Genomic DNA, 26342 nt, shown 5'->3' with positions numbered 1-26342 from the left:
AAATTACTTTTTTACAGAATTTTTATAAAAAAAATCCTTCAAAAAAATTTTTTTTATTAAAATTGAACCAATGAAAAAAGATCAAAACTCGAGAAACAATAAAAATTCAATTTCGCATTTTTTATAAAATTACCAATCTCGAATACTAAAAAATAATTATTCAAAAATCTCTGACATTGTTACGCTTTTGACGATCCTTTGTATCCATAAAAAAATCACTTGTTGCGATTGAATTGAAATTCCTCTATTTTTTTACCAATCATCAATTCAATAAATAGTTTCCCGTAAATTTGAATATTTATACACTAAACACTTTAATAATACCCGAGGAAACTCGTAAAATTTTTTTAATAAAACTCCAAACTCAAATACAAAATAAATATACATAAAGCTAAATATACATACGTAAATAAAATATAAATATATTTATAAAAGTACATAAAACTTACCTTCTGTATAAACTCTCGTATTATCAGTGTACAAAGTGCTGAGAAACGCGTAGTACAAGTTTTGTATAAACTTGATGTTTGCACCCTTATATACATGTACCCATGCCTATATAGAGACATATATATGAATAGTATGTACTATATATAGATAAACGTGGGCAATTTGTCGGAAGAAAATGCGCGCGACCTCGTGCTCACTCCTGACTAGATCGGGGAGTGTCATCCCTGCGCGTTGTACACGGACAAACATCAGACTAGAAACTGCGATACCACCAACTACCAACTGCTCCACTGGCTATACTACCCCGGCCGGTGCCCTTCCTCGCAGCCTGTCATCTTTGCACGCATGCGCCTATTTTGACCGCCTAAATTACCCCGTGTAATTATGCATCCCTCTTATGGGGTTTAAAGTACGAGGATATACTTCTCTATATTATTTTATTTTATTTTAATTCAACTCTCGATATCACATTCAATTTAATTAAGTGATTAATCACTCATTTAAATTATCGTAATTATAATTATAATTATTATAAGATCACCGTTCTTGATCCCCGGTTGAGACTGAGAATGAAAACTCACTCCCTTCTTAATTAATCCGTCATTAGTCATTAGTCATTCTTAGTACCTTGTGTTTTGTCACTGAGCTTTATTTTACATTTGCTGAGGGTAAATTTTAAAATTAAAATTAAATTATTTTAATAATATTTTAAAAGATTGAATTTTAAGTAAATTAAAAATTTAAATTTAAAAACAAATAAAATATTCAAAGGAATTTTTTACGAAATTCTGTTCTTTAAAGTTTTATTACAAATTGAAAATAAATTTTTTTAATTAAAAAATAAATTAAATTTTTTATCAAATTTTGTTTGACAAAAAAAAAATTTTTAATTAATTTTTCCAAGTAAACCTAAAAATATAATTAAATTAAAGAAATAAAAACCAATAACATTTAATATAACAACCCATTAATTAAATCGGAATTTAAAAACCTAATGATTGCATGAGTCCCTCGATCAGATTATTGTGATCGAGAGAGTTAATTACTCGCCCGAAAAAGTAAATTAAAATTAATTAAAATAGACGATTTTGATTCAAACGAGAAATGTGTGGGGGTTGTGCATTATGCGCATGACCGTCGAGGGAAAGGTACGAGGATTTTAGGGGGTGAACGGGGGTGAGTCAGTCAGGCCGCAGCGCGCGCTCAGAAAAGTACGGGAGTAGTTTGCGATAACGCTGGTTACTTGTCTCTTTCTCCCTCTTTATCGTGCTCCTCTTACACAGATCGTGTGTCGTATTTTGTGTCCCGCGGACCAGGCCCAGTCCTTTGCGTACCGAAGATTACAGATTCTTCAGTTTTTATCAGCAACACAACACTCTGTTCATTTTCGTGTAATTAAATCCTGCAAATAAGCTATGAGTTTTTCGTGAATGTAATTTTTTGGAGAAACGAGAACGAGACCCGGCAAATTTACTCGTACTATTTTTTGTTTAAAATTTCGCTCATCAAAGAGGGAGAAAAAAATTCTAGGGATGTGTGTGCTGTTGAAGTTGTTGAAAAAGTTATCAGCAAATAAATAAGACAGAAGAAAATGCCATTTTTATTTGATCTTCCATAAATTGTTTATATTTTATTTATTCAATAATTTTGTGGAAATATTGGCAGATTGTAATAACTATTTACTGTTGAGCTGGCCAGAAAAATTCAAGAGTGGAATTTTAGGATGCAAGAGCCCCAGCAGATTGACATGAAAAGCCCCAATAGAATAGTTGGTGAGTGGCCATTATAAAACCCCGGTATTCCCGAGAAAAGCTCGTGACCTCGTAAACCTGTCGATACATTCTCGAAGCTCGCGAGTTAAGGGAGCTTTTCGACGCAATATAACATGTAAAATATATACAGAAAAAAAAAGGATGCGTCTGTGCGACTGAAAACCGAAGATACGATGGAAAATTTTGTGGACTTGCAATTGAAATCCATCCAGCCTGATAATTCATTAAAAGCTCGCTATTTTCCCGACCTGTGCTGACGCAAATTCAAGCGATATTACAGAAAAATAAATATACATTTGTTTGGTGACCAAAGTGCTGGAGGATTACTTTTCTGAAGATAATGTAATGTCACGGATGGGCGTTCGTGCGATATTTCACTGTTCGAGCAGAATAAGAAAAGGACAGAGAGCCGGGAGCAGAGGATAAATGTAAGGGGAGGTGGTGTTTGAATAAAGTGTAAAGTGTGAAAAATATTGTCGGTGTGGGATCGTATCAGGATTGGATCATATCAGTATTCGCGAGCAGTGCGACAAATTCGTAAAAGCTCACGGAAATATGGGATGGTCGTGGAATCACAGGAAGAAAGCTCTGTCGTGATAATATCAATGCGAATGCGAATGAGGTGACGTGGATAGTGTTGAGTGTTGAGTGTTGAATGTTAGGAGACGGATACGGATAAGGGTTGCTTTCTGAAGAAGAATAACGGTATAATGACTGGGAGATAACCGAGGTTAAAGCATTCGGAACCGACGGATACGACTTTTACTTTGTTTTTGTTCGCGCTCATTTTTATCTGATCTAACTCAGGCCAAGAGTTCGGCCTGAAAATAATATTTTATTTTCACGATATTTGGATTAACGCCAATGGAATAGTTAATAATTTTTTCCGTTGAATTAATTAAGTGTATTGATAATAAAAATAAATAATTATTGTTAATATTTAAATAAAATAAACTGTAAATAAATCTTTGGTGAAAGTATCTAGTTCTAGGAATTGTAATTAATTTTAGAGGATAGTGAAGTGTCTGAGGAATTATTTGGACAATAATTTATAGACAAATTGTACATAAAATATTTTCCTACTGATTAATTGAATTGAATTGAATATTGAGGAGCTTTTGGAGGCGCAATGAGTTCAGCAAGGTATTTACTTAGGTGAATTTTAATTGTTTAGGTGCTGAAGTTCCAGAGGGTGGTTTATTGTGCAGTGAAGCTGTTGAGCGGTGAAGGTGGTCAATATGACTCCTCTCTTGCTCATCTTATTGGTGGCCTTCGACACGATTTTCGCGCAGAGTCATGTTGGTGAGTAAATAAAAATGTTTCACATTGTGTTAAAAAATGAACAAAAACTGAGCTAAGATACGATGAGCTGTGAAGGATACCAAGCCGGGAGTGTTGTGATCAGACTGGGGACTCGGGGGTTTGATTAAATGATTAAGACACGGCTCGAGTGTTTGATTAGACATTTTATTATTATATATTGCTCGTCGTGACAATTTTTTTTTTCTTTTGGCAATAAGCTTCTCGAGTGGTTAATTTTAGTTTATTTTTAAAAAATATCATTTTTTATTTTTTATAATTACTTTTTAAAATTGAGTAAGTTTTGATAACTTAGTTGAGATCATGATTAAAAAATTATTTCATTATTTAAATGAAAAAAGTTGATAAAAAAAAAGTTTCGGATTAATTAAATTAAATATTTAAGAAATTCACTGAAAATTATTGGTAAAGAAATTTTGAAAATCTGTAAAATATTTTATTTTGAAAATTTACTTTTAAATTCTTATGAAAAATTAATTACTAAAATCGATATCCATTTAAATAATTATTTTAAAGGAGAATAATAAGATTTTTATTTAAAATTAATTATTGAAATTTTTTAAAGCTATAAAATAATTAGATTTTTATTTTTTTAATTAATCCAGAGTTAAAACTATTGTTTTTACCGTAAGAAAAAAAAATTTATCTGTTCCTTAATTTTTCTCCTCAATTAAATTTTTTTTTAGTGTAAAAAATTGTAAAAATATCCATTACTATGTTTCAAAATTAAGCAGCCATTATCATCTAAATGATAACCATTAATTATTAATTACATAACTCAATTTTGCATAAGCCGTCTCAGTAGTCTAAGAAGCTTATTGTCTCAAAACAACTTGCGTTCTATAATTACACTCGTTCATTAAATTATTAGTATTACTACTATGCAATCGAGGTTAAATCAGACGAGCAATATTTCAAAAGACGACTTAATTGTAATGATTATCAAGAAAATGAAGTCGAAAAATGCTAGTGGACTGATCATCAGGAAAAAGTCTATCGCAATCATATTTCTAACAACTTCTGCGACTATCACAATTATTTAATAAAATAAAATGTTGTTATTAAAATGAAGTATTTGTCCCCGAGAAAGTTTAAAAAGTAAAAGCTTTCAGTATTTATCAAAACAAAAGGTTGGTACCACAATTATTAGTTAATAAGCACCATGGAAATGAAGTGAGTCACAACCGGATGAATTAATTGTTTGCCAGTATTGTTGCGGTAAGTAAATCCATAATGGATAATAATTAGCAGAGGCTGGATCGTGATTATGGTGAATGAAATTTGATATATTAATTTTGATGAATTACGTAGATTGCGGTTTTATCTAACTCATTACTCTGCAGATATATATTTAATTGAGACAGATAATTCGTTTATGGTTTGTACGGTTTCGTTAGACGGGTGTGTAGTATGTTAAATCGTAACAATGAGTTTATTAGCCAGCGATCACAGCTATTATTACACACGGGACAGCGATCCGTCGAGGACTCGCTGTCATAATGACAATCCGCCCTCCTGGATTTACTAGTCGGTTAATTATTAAAGGACGTCCTGTACTAATATCTCGAATTATCCTCTGTCTCAGTGGATTTATCGGATTTCGACGTTATATAATAATAATAATAATAATAATAATAATTTTTCATATCACAAATTTTAACGTCACTTGGACTCTACTAGCGCTGTTAAATGTTTGTGTCTGTGTACTTTGACCGAGACTTGAGAGCCAGAAGTCCGTCAAAGCCGAACTCGCGATGCAAATTTCGGTCCAGTCTTTAGTTCGGGCTTAGTACGCTCGAGATCGGATTCAGAGACTTTCAAGCGGGCTTCCAAAGCCATGCAAAAATTTAATGAAATAAAATAGTCGAGTTTGGATTGAAAAAAAAAAAATTTAGATTGAAGAATTATTTGAATTTCAAAAAAAAAAAAAAAATTTTTTTTTTTATTTTAATTTTTTTAGCAAGGATAATTTGAAAAATTAACTTATTTTTTTTTTTATTCTAGTCTCACAATTTTTTAGTAAAAATACTTTAGAATTATTGCCTATTTCTCAATTTTTTACCGATGAAAAATAATAAAGTCCTGCATTTAAACAATTACTAAAGAAAAAAAAAAACAGATTCAAAGTATCAAAAGTCCGTTTGTTTAATACTTAACAATCGTATGTAACTAAATCTTCGTGGACAACAGACAAATTTATCTAACGATGTTGACAATTTACAATAAAAATCCCTAGTTCACATGTATCTTTATAAAATATGACAATAAGGTAAATGTTATTTACTATTATACCGTATTCAAGTGACATCCATAGAGAACGGAAACAAAAAGCATGATTGTTATACCCACAGTCACAGTCCATAGTACAGAATAAAATAAAATAAAATAAAACAAGTAACATACTCTCGCGTTTTATGTCAAATCCCATCGGAGTTTTCTCGGCGACGACTATCCACTATAGAAGGTACCGGTATCCACACAGGAATTGTGTAACCACGGCACTCACCCGGGCAACTATCGACCGGTAACTTTTCTGCTCTGTCGATGCCTCTTATTCATCATTTACGGGCTGGTATTATTCCTGTGTAGTTTTCTGTTTTATTTAATCCCGTTTTGGCGTGGAGGAATTCACGGGAATATTTCGAATAAATAAATAATTTAATTAATTAAAAAGGCCTGGAATTTGAAAAGTATCAGCCTTTGCTGAAATTATTTTTAATTATCAACAAACTTGGTTGGATTATAAAAGAGCGCTCGCCGTAAAAGTTTGTAAAATGGTTAAAAATTAAAAACATTACCCGGCATCAGACGAGTCCCATTAATAATATAGTGAATTTCGCGAAAGTAGTCTTCTGAGGAATGTAATTTATGAAGGTACAGTGAGTGCAGTTTTCTGTTTTGCCGAGTTCGATTTCCATCAAGTATTCGTCCGCTGCTTTTCCACTCACATATATTTACTACCGGAATTTATATATACATTCAAACTTATGATCGGTGTAATTAACAAATGAATATGTGCGGAAAAATAAAATAAAAGTAAAGGACCACATTTTAATTTGTGAAACTTAATGAAATTTAATCATTGAATATTTCAAAGTCGGTTTCAATATAAAGCGTTATTTTCGGTATGTATTCATGGAATTTAATGATATTGTGTTGCTTAAATGCCTATAGCTACTATTGGATGTTGATTGTATCAAAATGTACAGTTCAATAATAATAATAATAATAATTATTATTATTATTATTATTATTTTTTTTTTTAAATCCAATGGAAAAATTAAACATTTTATGATTTTATATATTTCTCGAATAATTTGATATTTTTTTACATTATTAAAATTTTTTTATTAATTTAATTAAATTAATAACAACAATGATGAATTTTATTATTATAAAAATGAATAAAATAGTCACGAAAATAATTAAATAAATTTCAATAAAAATTCATGATAATTTAAAAGACAAATAAATAATAAACAAACAAGTGCTGTATTGACGTGCTCTGAATAAGATAAACTATCTCGTATGGAGCATAACATAAATATTAGACTATCAAGTGCACGTACGATTACCGTAAATTACTTATCGATTGTCGTCTTGAGAAGATACTGGGGGTGAGCAGTTTTCGGAAGATAGTAGTCGAGCCTTGAATACACCGGCATCCAACTCGGCGGTAGTCTACTGTATAGAGATACCTATATACATATTATATATCTATACGTCTACATATGTACAGTACATATACGCACGATCTTACATTGCACACGGTAGCACCATAACTCGCAATAAATGCGGTAATAACCATACTTTCTCACCACCGGGAATAATATCGCGGTAATTTTCACGATAAAAATACCCAGCCAAGAGCAAGTTCACCATGCCCACGCCCCATTGCATACAACCTCCATTTACGCAAGAAAATAAGAAAAAGTTGCTCTATCATTTACAATATATATTCCTTCTTTTTATTTTTCCTCTTTTTCTACGCATATCATTTTGTTTATTTTCATTTTTTTAATTATTTCCGACGTTTATTATTTTAATTTAAATTACGACAAATAATAATAATAATAATAATAATAATAATAATAATAATGATTAACAACAAAGCAATACAGTTGAATCTCTCGTAACATTTGAAAAAGTTATAAAAATCCTTTTGGTATTCCATTTATGAACTCGATCGTCGGAAAACTGTAAAATAAATCTCGTGGAAATTTCGAAGATACTGCAATAAGATGAAAATAAAGAATAATAATAAAAAAATATAAGAAATAGTTCTTCTTCCTTTAAATCAAGAGCTCTGTTTAAGCCATTATTTTTTATGATTGAAAAATAATATTCTACATTTATTTTTTTATTTATTTTTAATCCTCCGGTCGGTATCGATTTATTATTTCATTTGGAGAATCGAGAGTCTGTGATAATTAATACCGCTGGTTATTTTTAGATTTCTGCCGAAAATACTCCTGTAAAGTGGACCTTATAAATTTTGATAAGATTCTTTTTTCATTAAAGCAAATCCTTGGAACAAAAAGTAAAGCTTCTTTTTTTTTTTTTTTTTTTTTTTTTTTTTTTTTTAACTTACTCAGCTTTATTAATTTTTTTTTTTAAATTAAATATTCTCTGTGTTCATTTTAAAATCATACATTTTATTAATAATTGCCATTAACGTAATGAGCGATAAAAGGACTGGACTTTTTAGAGGATTAAAGCCTTTTAAAGTTAATATAATGTATAAGATAATTAGAAAGTGATAAATCTTAGGCATTTAAAAATTGAAAATGCTTCTTTTTAATGATAAATAGCCGTAGATGATTCCGGATAGATTTAACTTTTCACGATCGAATGAAATAAATATATAGGGCTTTTCTCAGTAGGAACTGGAACGTGAAAAGAGAAAATAAAGGGTAGAAAAGAGGTTGATCGTCAGTCGATAGCAGGTAACAACGGAAAATCGACCCTCGGATACCGGATAGGAGCCTCAAAATCGTTTCGCGTTACGAGAATCCAATCCCAAGGAAGATTAGATCCGAGGTCTAATAGAAGAAACGACAGCCAGCACTGCTATATGCACAGAGTGTATAGGGAACCACTTACGATCTCCGTTTTCGAAATAAAACCGTGCGTTCTCAGTCTATTTTCAATTTTATTTTATTATTATTATTATGTTTTTTTTTTTTCACTTAGAAAAAACAATTTTTCATTTTTTTTTAAAATCCATTTTTTTAAATTCAAAAAAAAAATTGTTTAATTCATTTTTCAAAAATACTTAAAAATCTATATGAATCGAAAAAAAAAATTAATAAAAAATTTTATTGAAGCACTTTATAGAAAATGATTTAAATAACAACAATTATGAATGTTTTAAATGAAAAGTGTAGAATTTTTTAATTAAAAATTTTGTTGCCTTGCGTATTTTTTTAATAGAAAAAAAATTTTGTTACAAATTTGACAATAAATGGATTTAATACCTCAATAACAATCCAGCAATATCGGCGATTCAAAGTTCGAAGTGCTCGCGAAAATGTTAAACACGGAGTAGAGCAAAAGGAAAATATAAAAGTAGCTCAGCGTGGCAATAAATTTTATTCGATTATAAAGAGGAAAGTAATAAAAGTCTGAATAGCGTTTACAGTTTGAAGAATAGAGCCGCTCAGTTTGTCGACGGCAAAGCTAAGTAAAGCGAATAGAATATAACCAGAATTTAAAATAAGTAAAACTTAAACGATGAAAGATGAAAGATGATTTCCCGGCCCTGGAACTCCGATAATCTAGTCTAGTTTCTGAATTTTCATCTTTATCGACTAACTTGTGGACAAAACTTTGCGTATTGGTGGTTGGTCGACTAAGAGCGCGAGAACAAAGAATTGAAAATGAAGTAGTAAACGAAAAAGTTGATGGAAAAATAAAATAAAGCAAAAGAAAACGAGAAAACGCACATAGAGCGAGCTTTGCTGGTCTACGAGTACACTTAAGCTTTCAAATTATTTGTTTTTAAGCTTAAGCGCGTTCTCATCATCGCTCCATTTTTTTTCGTTCACCCAGTTTTATTTCTTTCTCTCTGTTCATTCTCTTATCTAAATAACAGATCTACATTGTTTCGGTTGTATTTTTTCCACTGGTATTACCGCTCGGTCGAGTTCCTTTTTTGAAATCGACCCACATTCTTTTTTTTTTTTTATTTTTTTTTTTTTTTTTTTTTTTTTTTCCAAACCGCTAGATTTTATTTTTTGCATAAAATATCGGTTATCAGTGCTAAATTTATAGAAAATTTATTCTGTTTGCGAACATTTCCAAGCAAAATGTCCCATAAATGCTGGGTCAGGAGCATTACATCACAAAAAACCAAAAACATATTTTATCGAAGCACAATTTAGAAACAAATATTTGCAGATTTTCGATTAAAGTAATTTGGAAAAATTTTTAATCATACCAAACAGTGATTTTGATCACTAGACGGGACCTTTTTGAACGACAAAGCTTTGATAGATACGCATATTTGTTCAGAACATTAATCACAAAGTGTTGATTACTGATGATGATCACCAAAGGGTCAATAGGCACCTTAATTAATTAAAAACTTTCGGATTCTCATAGACCGGATTGACTATTTAGATAATTATCACCGGCCATTTCCCCAAATCAACAGAATGAAACGTCGAGTATTTAAAAGAGGTAGCCCTGTTGAAATCACCGCCCAGAATAATGCTTAGTAAGAGGTTTTCATTAACAAATTACTGTTTAATACAATGATTAACATGGGTTCGGTGGCTCGGCGCCAAATGTTGAATGATTAAATAATCGATAGTTTAAACTCACATCATCGGGGGCTCCTGATAAATTCTGTTCATTCATGCTCGGATCGAATGAGCTGACTGAGCGTGCGAACATAACGATATCATTCGCGCCCGTGCGCCAGTCGACCCATCAGCATTTATATTGCTACGAATCGCTATTTCTGACGCCACTCATATTTTTCACCAAATCCACTAGTCAATCATTCCATTAGACGCCCACCCATTCGTCCGAGCAAATCCCAACCCCTTTTTAAATTTACATCCCAAAAAAATTTTTACATGCATCTAACTCTCACAATTTTGAAGGGAGCTGGATAAAACCGAAGGGGTTTTTTATTCAAGTTATTCTTGAAGTTCAGTTTCAATTTCAACAAAATCGGTCGATTAGTTTCAAAATGGCGGCTATTAACAATTTTTAAAAATTTCCACTTACCAAAAAATTGCCTCTAGGTCCCTCTAAATTTTTAAGGAATACTTTTAACTACCCAAAGACACGATAAAATAGAACGTTTCCAAATCCTGGGCCTCTTACCCTTAATTTTAATAGCAGTTCCTCAAACATCCTTTTTTTAACTCCCAGAAGGTATTCCCACGGCAATTAAATCGGCTTTCATCCTCTTGCTCGCTGGTTTGTGCTCTCCGACTCTTTCAGATCCCCATTACAGACATGTACCCAATTCTCCAGAGTCTCTCATAACTCGGAGCTCTTAAAATAGTACGTATTTATCTATTCACGGTCTCTAATCTCTCACAATTATCGATTTTTCTTAATTTAATATTTCACCCGGTCCTTAGTCGCTCAATCATTCGCGCTTATTTTATTACAAATTATACTAAACTATTATTTATTCGTTCCCTTGACTTCTCTACAAACACCAACACTAGTACCAGTAACAGTTCACATTTAGGGATTGAGCTGGAGCTTTGTTAAGCAGAACCCGTACCGGTATCGCTAAAATAATCATTACAATTCTCCATTTGTGTCTCTCCGTTGCAACCACAATATCAGTATCCATATCAATATCAATAACAAGAACAATCCATAAATATGAATTTGTACATTCGAAACGAAACACAATATTGAATTCCAGATAACCATTTGTAATTGTAGAAGCAGTATCAAACCAGTACATAGTACACACAGTGAAGCAGTGAAGTCTCTATTCGCAGGGTGTAAGTTCTCAAAGGGTACGCCGGTAACAGGAAGACAATACAATACGTAAATGTTAATACTAGACGTTACGTCAGATATTAAATTAGTCGCTGCGGGTAATTTTCATGTCAAAGTACTTAAGATAAGAGAATGATAACAATAACGTACCTAACCCCCTAAGAATGGGTTATTAAAGTGGTGTACTCGAGTAATTTAGAGGCTTTTCCCAGCATTTAGATGTGTAAACATCGGCTCGGAGGTTATAACCCACCATCTGTAACCTTATGCCTGTATTCGACCGAGACTACCGGAGAACTGGTGCAGGTGTGGTTGACCTCCATGCTGGAAGGGCTGAGGAGGGATGCATTGTATGCTCCAGAACCCTCCTTCTTATGAGATACTTGCTTGCGAGATACATCTTGCCCGCTGTATCTTTACGGGATGAAGGATAAGACGTGCAGAGTTCGGGCTCGTAATGGATAGCGTAATAGCTGCGCAACTATCTAGTTCCTAGTACCCCTATATATACATGCACTTAGTCATGATTCATACTGCTGAGCTGGATGGGATGTATTGTTCATGCAAATCCCGGGCTTTGGAAGCTTAAGTTCATTAAACTGGCGATGTTATTGACGTAACCGTTTGCTCAAGTTTTGCCTTTCGGTATTTAGCGGAAGAAAAAATTTGATATAGCCTAATATGATTTAATCTGGTCATATAGAACCATATCGAGCTAAATGATGGAGTGTAGAGTAAATTTTCAATGTCATTTTTTATTTTTATCTATTCTGTAGAGAATGTGTGTGTTAATTTGGTAATTGATCAAAGTAAATACTTCTACGCACTTTCTTGAAATGTCAAAAAAAATTTTTTTTATTGCAAAACTAAATATTACAAAATTCAACTCTCCAGTTATGAGAAAATTTAACGACCATGCGCCATCTGTCGGAAATTTTGAAAACTAACTTTAATCAAAAAATTATATTTGAATATCGTGTATGCAGATGTTATTACGCATGACGAATTTAAGTGTGAATAAAAATTCAGCTTGTCCCAAGTCCCAACCGCAATCAACACGAACCCAATTGTTGTTAATTCATCCGTATTCGCAGAACGCTCGCGGTGGCCTACTTTATTCGGTTTTTCTTTATCCGTTATTGATGTTGCCCACCCGTCTGATCCCCAGTTAGGGAAAAACCACCACCTCGGTGACGCGCCGTGAGACCCAGTCTCTCGTAAGAAAAAAAAAAAAAAACAAAACAAAACCAGCGTTTTCTCATCACTTTGAGAGGCGACATCTCGCGTGAGTTGCAGATTCTATGGATTCATTTATGGACCAGTACTCCAAGTCGCGTGTACTTTTAAAATCCACGTCCTGGTACCATCGTAGTAACGTTTTTTTGGTCTCTTTTTCAACTTTTTCCCTTCCCGAGTCACTTTTCCTGGTGTACTGCTAAAAAATAACCCGCCGTGCTATAACAAATGACGACTCGGTTCTTTCCTTTGCTATCTTTTTATGCTCACTCTTTTCTCTTCCGTTCTCAGTGGTGCTTTTTTCAGCACTCTAATACTTTTCTCTCTCGACTTCTTTCTTTATCCTTCGGCGAAGCTTTTTACTCCCTAGAGACTCTTTTCCGAAATCTCTCGGTATTAAAATATATAGATTTTATTCTTCACTTTTGCATAAATCCTTTCTTCCCCTTTCCCTAAAATGATTTATACAGGTCGTTAGTCACCTCCTGCCGCCCAAAGTCACATGTGCATGTCTAATAATTCTTTTTCTATTTGATTTTTATGACACTCGTCTGCTTATAAACTAATTGCTTTTCCATATCTTACTCGTAAAACTCAAGCACTAAAAGGGAAAATGTATCCAGGACTCATAAAAAGCTAATAATTTATCCACCACCGCGGGTTTTCGCTAAAAAGTAGCAAATCATTTCTCGTAAACGTTTGCAACGGCTTATAAATAAAATATAGAAATGTTAATGTATGTATTTAGTAATACTTTTAATACATCACTACAAGTTCTTGATCAAAAAAATTTTTTTCCCCATCAAATAAATTTTTTGCATCAATCTAATAGTCACTGATAAAACGAAACAGTTAAAATGCTTTTAAAAATCATGAAAAGCATTTATCCATTCCAGTTTCTCAATTTCTGGTGTACCGAACTCAACAGTAGTGAAGAACGCGAGCGTGGAATGGGAAGAGAGAAAAGTTGGTGATCCTGTAGATGATCTGGGGTACGAGTTAAGAGTGAACGTTTACCGCGACAGTGTTTGCCGGCGGTTATCCTGGTTCGATTCCCGATTCTCGATTTCCAGTTCCACGTCTCGGGAGAGTATCACGGGTTACCGAATAAGATTCCAACTTTCTTATCTTTTTGTCTCACGCGTATATCAGCCCGTATTTCTCCAAGTTCCCTAGGGTTATAGTTCCGACGATCCTTCTCCGCTTTCTTTCTTTCCAGGAGCTACTATTACGGAAGAGAGGCTCTCATATAATAATAATAATAGTAATAGTAATGGTAGTTGCTTCTAAACTTTATTTCATTCGGTTTTTGCTCCTTAATTTTGGTTTCATCGCAAATCGTTTGTAGTTCGATCATTTATTTTTATTTTTTTTTTTGCAGTAATTCACCTGAAAAGCTGCAGAGCTTTTTTACTTTATGATCATTATTAGTGTTATCATTATTATTTTTTACCGGAAAATGTGATTGTAGATCTTGCAGACAAGAAGGAAAGTGGCGGAGTCTGAGAACGACATTCTGGTTTCATCTCAATGGCGCATCCATCGCGGTACCATCCTCGGGTTTCCGTCAGGAAATTGAGCTACTCCCCAGCGAGACTATATACGAGTTTAAGACCGAGCGAGGCAGATTTCTTCCTCTTCTCTTACATTATGTACTTCAACAGCAATAAACTCCTCCGGTAAATTATTGAAGGTTGCGAAAATCTGACAACGGAAAATCTTATCCGAGGACAAGGATACGCCAGAGCAAATTTTTACCATGAAAACTTGGCATATTCTCGGTGCATTTATTATTGATAGGGCTAATAAACCTCGGGTATTTATAAATAATCTAAATCCGCATATACGTGTTTCGGAAATGTCTATAATACGCGATTGATTAAAAATTCACAAGCTTCACCTTTTTCTGGCGTTCCCGCAAATGGTAATCATTTCTAGAGAAAATTCCTGGCGTAGGTTGATATTATATTTACGGAGAACTAGTGTGTAGGGCTCAATAATGTAGAGAAATCAATATGCTGATAATTTACAGCAGGAATGACAATTATCATCATATCACTCGTGGTAAAACTTCAAATATTTGCACGGAAGTGCAAACTTCAGCTGGAAAAAAAAGTTACTCGCTTGTTTGCTTTAAATATGTAATTACTGCGTGTTTATATTGATCGATAATTGTCCGCTTATTGTTCTAATAAATATTTACAGATCAAAAATACTGTTATTTTGTATTTCCGTGAAATATTTTCTGACATGTTCATTTAGAAAAATTTTTTGTGTCCATTTCTAGCTTGATAAATCCATATCAGGCTCAATATACCCATAAATAATTTTTTTTATCAAAAATAGTGCTAAAAACATCCAATAAGTGGCGCATGCTCGCTAAATTTTCTCGTTAGAAGAGAGTTTATTTTGAGAAATATATTTAGCTATTTTTAAACAAATTTTTGCTATGTAAAAAATATTTCTAAATCAATTTTTCTTTCCGCTATCAACTAAAACTATAATCAATCTTTTAAAGTAGCGATTATTCATGCCGATAAGACTAGCATATACATTATAAAACCAAACAATAGTTACACTCCAGAATATTCAAACAACCCGAAAGTGCTAACTAACAACCCCAATGACAATGGCTATCATCATCGTGAAAAGAAGCCCAGAAATAAGATACCAGTTGATATTTTCACGAATCGCCCCTTTACGACTCCCAGGAAAGAAGGCAGTAAAGGCAAAAAAAAAAATAACACTCGTAGTTTTACAGCCGCAGAATCTTTACCTTTCTGAGGGCTGAGGGTTGTGGCTTACTTGGTCTCCCTCCCGATTCTCGTTGTATGACTCGGCACACTAAATCCATACAGATATATTGCCTGAGGTGAGAGTGTGCAACCCGGTCCCGAACACGCCATTGTTGAGATCGCGTGTCGAAGGTTACATCGACCGATATACAACACTAGTAGCAACAGCACTAGCAGTTAGTATTTCTCCTCAGTGAACGACCTCTTGGCTTATTCTATTCTCGGAAAAAGAGTTGTTACCTTTTTCTTAATATGTGCTGTGCGATCTGACTCTAGACTTTAGGTCACACACAACTTTCCTCGGCTTACCTTTTTACAATACACTTCTTCTTTTCCAACTGAGTTTTTATTTCTCCAGCACTCAACTACCAGCATCTCTCTTTTGCGTTAGACTTTAAATTTATTATTATTCTCCCGTAAATTACAATAGACGTAGGTGAGTTACATCTGGAGGAATATGAGGAGGAATTTAAGCTCCATGAACCACGTGAAAATGTTTAAGAGACGGGCATAACCAGAACCGAGACTCACCTTTATGCCTCGTTATTGCAGCCCGTCCAGCAACACCGAGTCGTTACACCTCCCCAGCCCCTTTAGTTCTATCTCCGGCACGGGTAGAACTGGGTTATGAAAAATTACATCAATTTATGCGCCATGAAAAGTGCTGAGCTCCTCTTTCTTCTTTTCTTCCTCGAGCTTTTATATTTTGTTCACCGGGAGTCCTTTATTTCTCTTTGGAGGGCACCAAAGAAAAAGCACCTTCCGGTAGCGGTTATGACCTTTATCAATTCTCGGGAACTCATATAATAATAATAATAATAATAATAATAATAATAATAATAATAATAATAATAATAATAATAATAATAATAATAATAATAATAATAATAATAATAATAATAATAATAATAATAATAATAATAATAATAATAATAATAACCAAAGCTCTCCCTGCGCTTTATATTCAGTCACTTCTACTTCATTACCTCCTTGGTGGCATTCTTCGCCGGTCCCTGTCAAAAGGCTCATTTTTCAACCCAACTGTTTGGTAGCCAAATCCTTCTTCGTTCCCGATATTTAAATTTTTTTCTATTTCAATTTATATTCCATTAATCACAATCATCAATTCAATAATTGCTCAGTTTTAAGAAACGAGAAAATCTCTATTAAATAAATGCTCACCGAGCCGGTTAAGTTGCCGCGTGGGCCACGTGCTCAGAATTCCCTTAAGAATGTTTTTTCCCGGCTGATTAACGAGCGACTCTTGTCGCAGAGCTTTAGAGCTTTTTTGGTAATCCGTCCCCAGTGAATTAACTCTCTTTGAGGCTAAAAAAACCCTTCCAGAAGACACTTCCGAGAATTGTGCATGCTTTTTTTAAGTCTTACACTCCGAAAAAAATTTATAAACCGACCCTTGTTCACTTTTCCCACTTTTTACAGCGATATTCCCGAGAACAAGCCTCCTAATCTCTGTTTTTACTCGTCTAGATTTAGGGTAGATGCTTTATTTGCATATTATCACTAATTTGTCCTCAAAATCTGGGAGCTAAGTAACTACTTTGCCTTTTTTTTTGGTGTTGAAAAAATTAAAAACAAAAAAAAAGGAAGTATTAGTCTTCCTTCCATAAACTCTAACATCAATTCATCCGGAAGAAAAGTTGTTTGAAATTACAAAATAAAGCAAAAAATAAAGCAACTGAGTAAGGGCAAATCCAGAGCAGGATCATTAAGTGCTCTCATATAAATTACAAAAGTAAAGGAACTTACAGTTACACCTATAAGCATCCCTAAAAAACTTAAAAGGAGAAAGGTGTGTTGTCTGGTAATATTTGCAAAGTATCTTTTGATAATACCAGAGCAAATAACAAAAGCACAGCGAGTTAACTTCCCCGGGAGTAGAGTTAGTTCATTTCACTTCTAGCAATTTCACTCCTTCTCCTCTCTCTCTCTCTCTCTCTCTCTCTCTCTCTCTCTCTCTCTCCGCCTCCGTCTTCGTCTCCTTCGCTATTTGCTCGAATTCAGAACAACAAACTTTAACAACAAGACCGTACATTTCTTGCTCCATACTCCCAAATTATCCACTAAATTTATCGTTTAGCTTCCCCGCGCTCTCTTCCGCTCCCTTGGGAACCTTTTGAGCAAAGATTATCGTTATTTGATCGGTTATCAGTCGGCATTATCAAAATATTGACATACCGAAATCGGATCGAGTTTCCGTCAATCTGTTCCGGGTTATGAGTCTTTTCTAAAGATTACATACTACATATTACGTACTATATGTTTGACGTGCATCTAATCGTTAATGTATTTACGTGCAAATACGCGATACGGTACTCTTATCTTTGCCGATAATAACCAAAACCAAAACTAAAATGAACACTAACGAAGATCAAAGTTACCAGTTGCTTATTGGAGTTACTATCCCTATATCCTTGAAAACACATCCAAGGATTTCTGTTTGCCAGCTGGTTTACTGCTGTTACTTGAGCAGAAGTTAGCTAGTAATTGCCCCTTAAACTTATCACTTCAAGATCGTTTCACTCATGACTGAATTCCTTGGTAAATTATCGGTAATTAATATTTGGAAACTATTCCGTAAATATACATTGAATATAAATTTAATTAATTTTTTTAACTTTTTAATTAGAAAATTGATTATTTTCCAAAATTTCAAATTATTAATATCTTCAGTAAAAAAAGTAACTTTTTTTCTTTAGTTTTTTTTCAATTAACTTTTGTGATCAGTAAATTTTTTTAAGTTTTGAACTGAAAATCAAATTTAAAAATAGTTTGAACAATTTTTAAAAATTCTCTCTTGTTTTTGTTTCCAAAATTATGAGCCGACAATTTATCCGAGCAATTAAACATGACAGTTTATAAAAACTGTGTAACTAAACCATAAAATAAAGTTGTTTGTTTTATATTACAGTACTAAATATAAATTTGTATTTATTTATCGACAATTGACGTGACAATTGAGAAAAAAAATACCGATTGTAACATGATTGATCACCAAAAATCCGGATATCGTGATAAATTGCGGTCATTACAATATTTTCGGCAGAAAGTGGACAAAAAAACAATAGATAGGATAGGGGTAGTTAGAGAGAGGTGAAGGTAGAACCCATATTCTATATTCTACATTCAGTATTGTAACGGACGGAAGTGGAAAAAAAGATAATCCAGAGTGTTGAAAAATTAAGTGTCGAGCGAAAAAAAGGGTCGTCTGGTAGTTTGAGCGGATTTAACTGATTTTATTTAATCGATATGCTGATCGATCGATCGCTTTTGGTTTAACGAGGCTTTTCAGTTATTGTCGAAAGGGTCATTAAGAGAGCGCTAACCGGGCACTCTTTCTGTCCTCTGCCCTGCAGGTAGCATAGTTTTCAACAGCGCAAAAAGCTGTGCTTTCCTCTCCCTTTTCTCGCCGAAGGGAGAGGAAGGGAGCGCCGGGATTTCAAACGGCATGTCGGTAACAGCCATTGGAAAACACCGAAATGGATAAAAAAGCTCGACAACGGATACTAGCACATACTCGGATATTAGCCACCCGCGGGGCTATTTTAAATAAAAGGCGCGGAATAAAAACCTGGATGTAATAGCAGAGGCGCTATTGCGCGACACCTTTACACAGTTTTCACTTAATTGACTGGTTTTTTGTTCTATTCCCCGAGCAGGTTGTAAACTGCAAGCCTGTTTTCTTTGTTGTTAAATTCTGGCGCTCGGTTTTGGGTTCTAAAAGAGCCACGGAAAATCTCCAACAGGAAAAATAAAAGTGCTGCTTACTTTGAAATATCTCGGTAATTAATAACAAAATTGGTGCGGTTTAGTTGCGGTAAATTATCGTTAATTAGATAAAAACGGAAGACGAAATTAATCTCGTGGTTTCTGGAAATTCCCTAGTCTCACCCTGTTATAACCGCGTAGGGAGGTATTACATATCCGGAAGCCAGGAGCAAACTAAAACTTCCCGTTAACTCTTTACTCCTTTTCATGTGAAAGTTGCTGTAATGCCAATCTTGGGGCTCTGATGGGTTAAATCACCCCGAGGAATCTGGCAAGTCATAAGTGCGTTTAATTACTCTGCTTCATACTCGTTATTCGAATAATTATCATTTTGCAGTGAGGTGATTAATTGGGTATGTTGATACTGAAGCTAATTGTAATTTGTAATTAGCCTTTCTGTGCATCTACATGAAAATTTTCATAGTTTTTCATGCGTTTAAAATCATCAATTTAGAATCTAAATTGTTAAATAGGTAAAATATTTAATAAAGCTAGAATTATTTTCGGTATAATCCGTCCCATTGACTGTCAAGAACCAAAGCAAACATTAATAACATCACTGTACACTAATCTTTGTAGGAAGAATCAACGGGCATATAATTAGTAAATTTAGGGTTGTTTTGCGTTGTACCACCAGGACTTTTAGTCATACAATTTTCCCTCATTAACTTTCTCTTCCTACCAACATTGGTCACTTTCTCATCTAGCTTCCATGCACCGTGCTGTTTATTTAACTCCATACCGAAGATGTAATCACCACGAATGGGTAGTATGCATTTGTGTAATGCAAGACCGCAGAAACTGCTAATGTTAGTATATCCGTCACGGTTGTAGTTTCGTCTGTATCTCTACCTAAATCAGACAATCAAAAACTCGGAAAACAAAAAAGGCATGCACAGAAGGCAAGCAACAGCGACACAACACGAAAGTCTGAAGAAAAATAGTCCCTGGTAGATGAAGGGAAGCAAAAGGAACTTAGTTGCATACATTAGCAACCTCGATTATCCTACGGTTAACTACACGTACGATACACGTTCAATGTATAGGGACGTCAGGACGAGACTGCAATGTTGTAGATGTAAAGTACGCTCGGTTTTTATTCAAACTTTTTGTTGCATTACGTTTCTTATAGCGATTGCTTCTTGATAATCTCTCGACGTTGTAGGGGCTGTTATTTATTTTCGCGGTGCCTCCATTGGAAGTAACGACCTAGTACAGCCCGGATGCTAATAACGTTGTTGGACGTCGATTCCTCAGTCGATTATTTTTTCTAGCGACTAAAGTGTCAGGGCGATATATCTGATTCTAGAATATCAAGTTGTTAATATTTTCTTTTCTGTAATCATCTCAAGGGACGGAATTTTTTTATTATTATTAATAATAATCGTCTTTTCCTTCCGCGTGGAATGAATAAATAATTAATGAGGGAATTTAATTACAGGGGGAAATTCTTGGGGTGCTATTGAATTTATTTATCAAGTTAATTTTTCTACCAGTTGCCGGTTAAACTCAACAATGGATTCAATCAAGAAGAGTGACAAGGCAGTAACTGCTTTGCCCTTTTTTTAAATTATTTTTTAAATACCTAAAGTTTATCCTTTGCTTTTATGGTAATGCCGGGATGTAGCGACATGTGTTGGGGGTGTGATGAAATCAGAGATTTGATGGGGATTATTTTTTGATTAATGATTAATGGATTATCGGGATGAATTTATTTTGACTTTAAAATCAGTAACAAGATTCAATTTATTAATAAAAAAATTATTTTTCAATGGCAAGAAAAGCTTAAAAATATTTTGGTTGACGAAAATTTCGTTGCCTTAGCCGGAGGGTTCTCTGGACGATCATAAATCTCGGTCCAAGACGAAACGTACTAAAGAGGGGGGTTTTGATACCGAGAATTAAGGGTTGAAATGCGAAGCATTTGGCGGGATTCTGGGTAGACCACTGAAGCCGTTTGCCGGAGGATGAATGAGAAGAGCTCGTCCCGGGGGTTCCATAGTTATTGCTGCGGTCGCATAATCGCGCTTTAACCCCCGCGTAGAATGCAGTAGATAATTGCTGGAGGAGGACATTTTGGTCAGACTCTGGGGCATTGCCGTGCGGACAGAAGCCAAGAAGAGGAGCGGAGCAAGATTGAGTAGGACGGATCGCCATAGAAGAGCTCGAGATAGGAAATCCAAGCTGACGATTAATATTGTTCTCGTCCAGCGATTAATAAGTTTGATTTATTAACGCTCGAACGATAGCTTAAAAGATGATCCTTGTTTGTGTTTATCGTTATAAATGGCAAGACAAATTAATCCCGAGTTGAGAATCTCGGAATTAGTTGGTGTATCGAACGGCGAATGTTGAAGGGCGAAGTCCTTAAACAACAAACTCCCTTTCCCGAAGGTACTGGATAGCGGACAGCGGATGGCTGCCTGAAACTAGAGACAACTCGTTGAGTTCAATGTCGAAGCCCCTCAATGGAGCAGCCTCAAGCGGAGTTAGTCAGAGAGGTTTACTTTGTTTTTTTACCTTCCCAACTCGGGTCTTCTTCTGACGAGTTAACTTTTCCAGGATTCGCCGGTATAATTGACGGGGTTGGAAAACTTCCCCGGCTTTTTTTTTGTTCTTCATTTTTTTCCTTTCGGCTTACTCTTTTGGCAAGTCATCCCCGTTAAATGGTAACATATCGTACTGATTTCCTGCAAAAAATTCTTCTCACTTTTTTTCTCCAAAGTTTTGACTCTGAACATCAGTAATTAAGCAACACGTTGGATTGTTCTGAAGAATTTTCTCTGAAAGGTTTTTTTCCAACTGAGAATTTACAGATACCACTTCAAAGGTGAATTTCTAGTCACTCCTTTAAAAATTAGCTGCCTTATAAGTTGTAAGATTTCCAAAAAAAAAATCTGATGACTGAGTCAGCAGAAAATTGTGGTGCTTCTCACTGTTGACTTACAATAAAGTAGCCATCAGCAAGTTCCTCTCATTTTGCAAGTTCTTCTCTTACTTTAGCAAGTTCTTTACTTTTTCTGTGCACACACTAGACTAGTATACTGTTTTTTTCCACAAAGAAAAACCTCCGGAGGCTGGCTTTTGCTTATAAACTTTAAACATCTTGGCCACGAAATTGCAAGCTTGACATCAGACTCTAGAGTAGGTTCCCTTGTATTAGGCTCTCCAGACCCTAGACACTTGTTAACAATTTTTTTTTTTTTTTCGGTGGCACCAATGTAAAACTCACTTTGTTTTTCCTTCATGCTCCCGGTATTCCTGTATTCCTTTTTCCCTTTGAGCCTGATGTTAAATTAAAAATAAAAAGCTCAATGATACGGATATTGCAGTGTGGGTCTCTGTAAACACTGGAGCACAAACTCGTGAAAAAACAAACTAGTTCTATCCAATTAAGGCATCATCCCATCCATGTCAAGTGCAACGTACATCAAGTGGGACTTGAAAAAATGCTTGCGGAAAAACGAGGGGATAAAGAGTGGGAGCCGAGCGCTAGTCTCAGTGTTTCTGAATGGAGATCCTCAGTTGACACTCTTTCCTACTGCTCCTACACACAATTTTATTAAAACTCTACACTTTTAAATAGTAATATCATAATGCCGCAGTGGCTTTGTGTCGCGTGCTTTTTACTAGTAAAAGACTTACACTACGTCTAACCTTTTTAAGTTATGCTTTTCGGGAATATACACAGCGATTATGTCGTGTTTTCCGGGCATTAAGATATCTCCTCATTAAATAAACAATTAGCTGTCATAAAAACCATCAAACAGCAAAAATTATTGCCCAGACAAATCGAATCTGAGATTGTGCTAGTAAAATTGTTAATTGAAAAGTTTATAAAAATGTGAGAGGGTAGCCTCGGAGGATCGGAAGCAGTGTTGGGCTGATTAAAACGAAATTAAGCTCTGAGAAGGTTGGGGGTCACTTATCCTCCGGAGAGCAGGAATCAGTTTAAACTCATCGCCAACACCGTGAACAAAACTATCAGAGTTATAGCTTAGCAGTTTGGTCCTGGTTACTTTTGGTTAAACTTGTTGGTTAGCCGGGTTATCTTCTGGGTTTAACCGTCAGGTTTATCTGTTCTGTGGAGAACAGACAGAGGGCTCCCAACCAGTAAATAATATACCTATGTATAGTATACCGAGCTAGCTCTAACTTATGACCCGTTAGTCACGCCTTGACTCGCTCAACTGTAATGAGAGGAGAGCGACGGGACTCAACAACTTGGAACTCTCTTGCCGGAATACTACCGCGATCACGTGCAGACAGTCACGCGAGTTAACGAATACACTGGTTGCCAGTAAGCCTTATCAAAATTATTTATATTAATTTAATTACATTAAAATAATTATTTGTCATTTTTGGGTCGAATTTGATTTATAATTTTTTTTTTTTGGATTTGATATTCTAGACTCGGAAGAATTTTTTTCTGTCACTCGCGTTGAATTTGTAAAAGCAATAATTAAATCGTCGAGTAAAAATTGGTAGTGAATCTTTTGAAGATTTACGAGGAATATTTTCTCACTTTTGAAGCGTGATCTATGCATAAAAATAAAAGTAACCTTCTATCAGGCACTTATTATGCTAGTCTGAAATTAATTCAGTTTCTTGTCTGACTTATTTTGTTCATTTGATGACACTGAGTGAGTTGCCGAGCAGTTATATCGAAAGCTGAGATGAGTTTTTAAAAAGTGGGTACGCTGGTAGTAAAATGTTAAAAGGAGGAGTTTAGTTTTTGCGAAGAAGACGGAAAGCGTAGTTATAGATATAGATGTAGATGTAGCGACGCCTAGTAGTCGAGTGAGTCGATAGCTCCGGGTGTAGTGAGCGGAGGGTGCGCAAGACTTGAGAGTGTGGGGCTTAAACCACGAGATCCCGCACCCTCATAAATATTCACGATGAAATCTACCCCTCGATAATAACGGGCACCAAAATATACGAGACTACTCGTGGTATCAGACACTGCGCTCGGGATTTCTAGCAAAGGTATGGCAAGGTATAATACCAATTGGAGAAAACTCAGGATTCGGTCGTGTCTGAAGAGACCGTGGAGGAAGTAAGAGAGCAGGTTAAATGGAAGTGGAAGTGGTTATACACCCTTTTGCATCCCCTGTAGCTTGTCTAGCTTATATTCCCATCAACGGCGGACCACATGAATTCAGGTATAACTTTCACCCTGCTCCCCACACTCATCGTTTATAATTAACCCATAGATTATTATAAGCGCTATCACGATCAACTTGAAAGCCTCTATTCCCATACACTATTCGTTCCTCCAAGTTCTTTTAGCCACCCTCTAACCAATTAACATCTTCATTATCTCCAAATATTAAGGTGAAAAATTTCCTGGTGAAGTGTTTGAGTGTCTTTTCGGGAAATGGGTTTTATTCTATCAACATTTAATGGTTTGCAAAACATACGTACAGAATTTAAAAAAAATTTAGTTTTCAAAAGATCCAACAGATGGCCCATGGTCGTGAAATTTTCTCAAATATTTATATTTAAATTGATAATTAAAACAAACAAAAGCTCCCAGGAAGTGTGAAAGATTGAGTCGAGTATCGAATGTCATTTAGTGATCTACTGGAGAAGAAGCCTCGACAATTTCCAGCGTTTCGAGTTGAATTCGTTACTAGGGAAAATAGAAAAATCGTAGAAGTCTTTAAATTGGATCCGAGAAAATAGAAATAGGAATAAAATAAAAATAAGTAAATAAAAGGAAAAGTAGTTGCAGTAAACATCCTGGACGGTTGATTTCTAAGAAATTAAATTCTGGTGGTGGCAAGGGATTAAATAAAGTAAAATGTTACTGTGTACTGTGTGCTGTGTATATCTCAGCGTGGAATGGTGAAATAAGACGGTTACTTGCAGAAAATGTGAGTGATAACGGAACGGCGTTTCAAAGCCAGACACTCAGACACTGATTGAAGGGATCGCCTGGAGGAGAGGTGAGCTTTTCACTTCAGGAATTCAAACCACGAAAAGTCATTAGCAGCTGGTACACTGGGTGATAGGACAGCAATGCTGCCCTACATTCTGCATCCTGCATTCTGCAGCCTCTTCATTCCTTGCTAGCGCTGAGGAGCACTCAATTTCCTGGTTGAATACACGCTCCTGATTCCGTTGGGAGAAGAAGAAGCTAGGAGCTAGGAAGTGAAAAAAATGGAGGAACAAATAAAACAACGCTTTATGGTTGAGGCTGAGCCAAAAAATTTAACCAGGAGCAAAAAAATAAGATAGATAGAAAATGCAATCGGCGTGAAGGTCGGAACGGCTGGAAAATGGGAATAAAGGGCAGTTGCCAGCGAAATTAGAAATAAGCATAGGGGAGAAAGAGACTGTCCGAGGGGATAAAGCTCATGTGTGTGGAAAGTATAAAAGTGTATGGATACAAATAAGAGAGAGGATTTTCCGGACAGCCAGGAAAAATGGTCCAAGCGTGTTTTCCATCTTATGGAACAACTCCACCACATTTTTACCAATTTACCCGTTACTGGACACTGTCAACCGAGCTCTGGGCTACAAAGTATTTCCATTCGCAGTATCCCCTTGGCTGCTCTTAATCAACCGATGTCCTTGTTCCAAGCTACTGTTACACTCGAACAAGACCGCTAGAATTCAATGTTTTTGGAAAAGTTTCGAGTTAGATTCAAAAATTTATAATATTCACATTTTTGAGAAAAATTAATTTGAATAGTAAATCAAACATTTACATTCAAAACGTCCCAATTCCGAGCAAAACGATATGTCTAAGCCTCGAGTCCTGGCAGACCCTCTTACGTTCGTCGATTGGTATATACAGCACGTTTAATGCGATTTGTCACATCCCTTTCGCCCTCCAGGCCGGAGAAATCTCAAATTATCGTTAAATTAAACGAGTAAATTAATGTCCATTATTACAAAGCGAAATTTCTCCCCTGGCTTGCCTATTTTTAGTTTATTATTCCGCCTCCTAAACTACTTAACCTCCCAACAACTCCGAAAACAACTTGATCCAGATTATAATTAT

The 26342-nt window shown here is 35.0% G+C and overlaps 1 protein-coding gene across 3 annotated transcripts in view; it reads left to right on the top strand.

The window, feature by feature from the left end:
* Positions 1 to 26342, top strand: part of Lar (tyrosine-protein phosphatase Lar) — a 179121-nt gene that overhangs the window by 32149 nt on the left and 120630 nt on the right. For all 3 annotated transcript variants that reach the window (XM_074243102.1, XM_074243099.1, XM_074243100.1), the window contains one exon: positions 3397 to 3524. In XM_074243102.1, coding sequence (XP_074099203.1) covers positions 3461 to 3524 — 64 coding nt within the window. In that variant the 5' untranslated portion in view covers positions 3397 to 3460. The remainder of the gene's footprint in view (positions 1 to 3396; positions 3525 to 26342) is intronic.

This window comes from Cotesia typhae, unplaced genomic scaffold, assembly GCF_013202065.1.
Source record: "Cotesia typhae breed Kobodo isofemale line unplaced genomic scaffold, CoteBio_Ctyphae contig_4, whole genome shotgun sequence".
Lineage (NCBI taxonomy): Eukaryota > Metazoa > Arthropoda > Insecta > Hymenoptera > Braconidae > Cotesia > Cotesia typhae.
The sequence above is the reverse complement of the archived record's forward strand: the minus strand, read 5'-3'. Positions and strand labels throughout refer to the sequence as shown.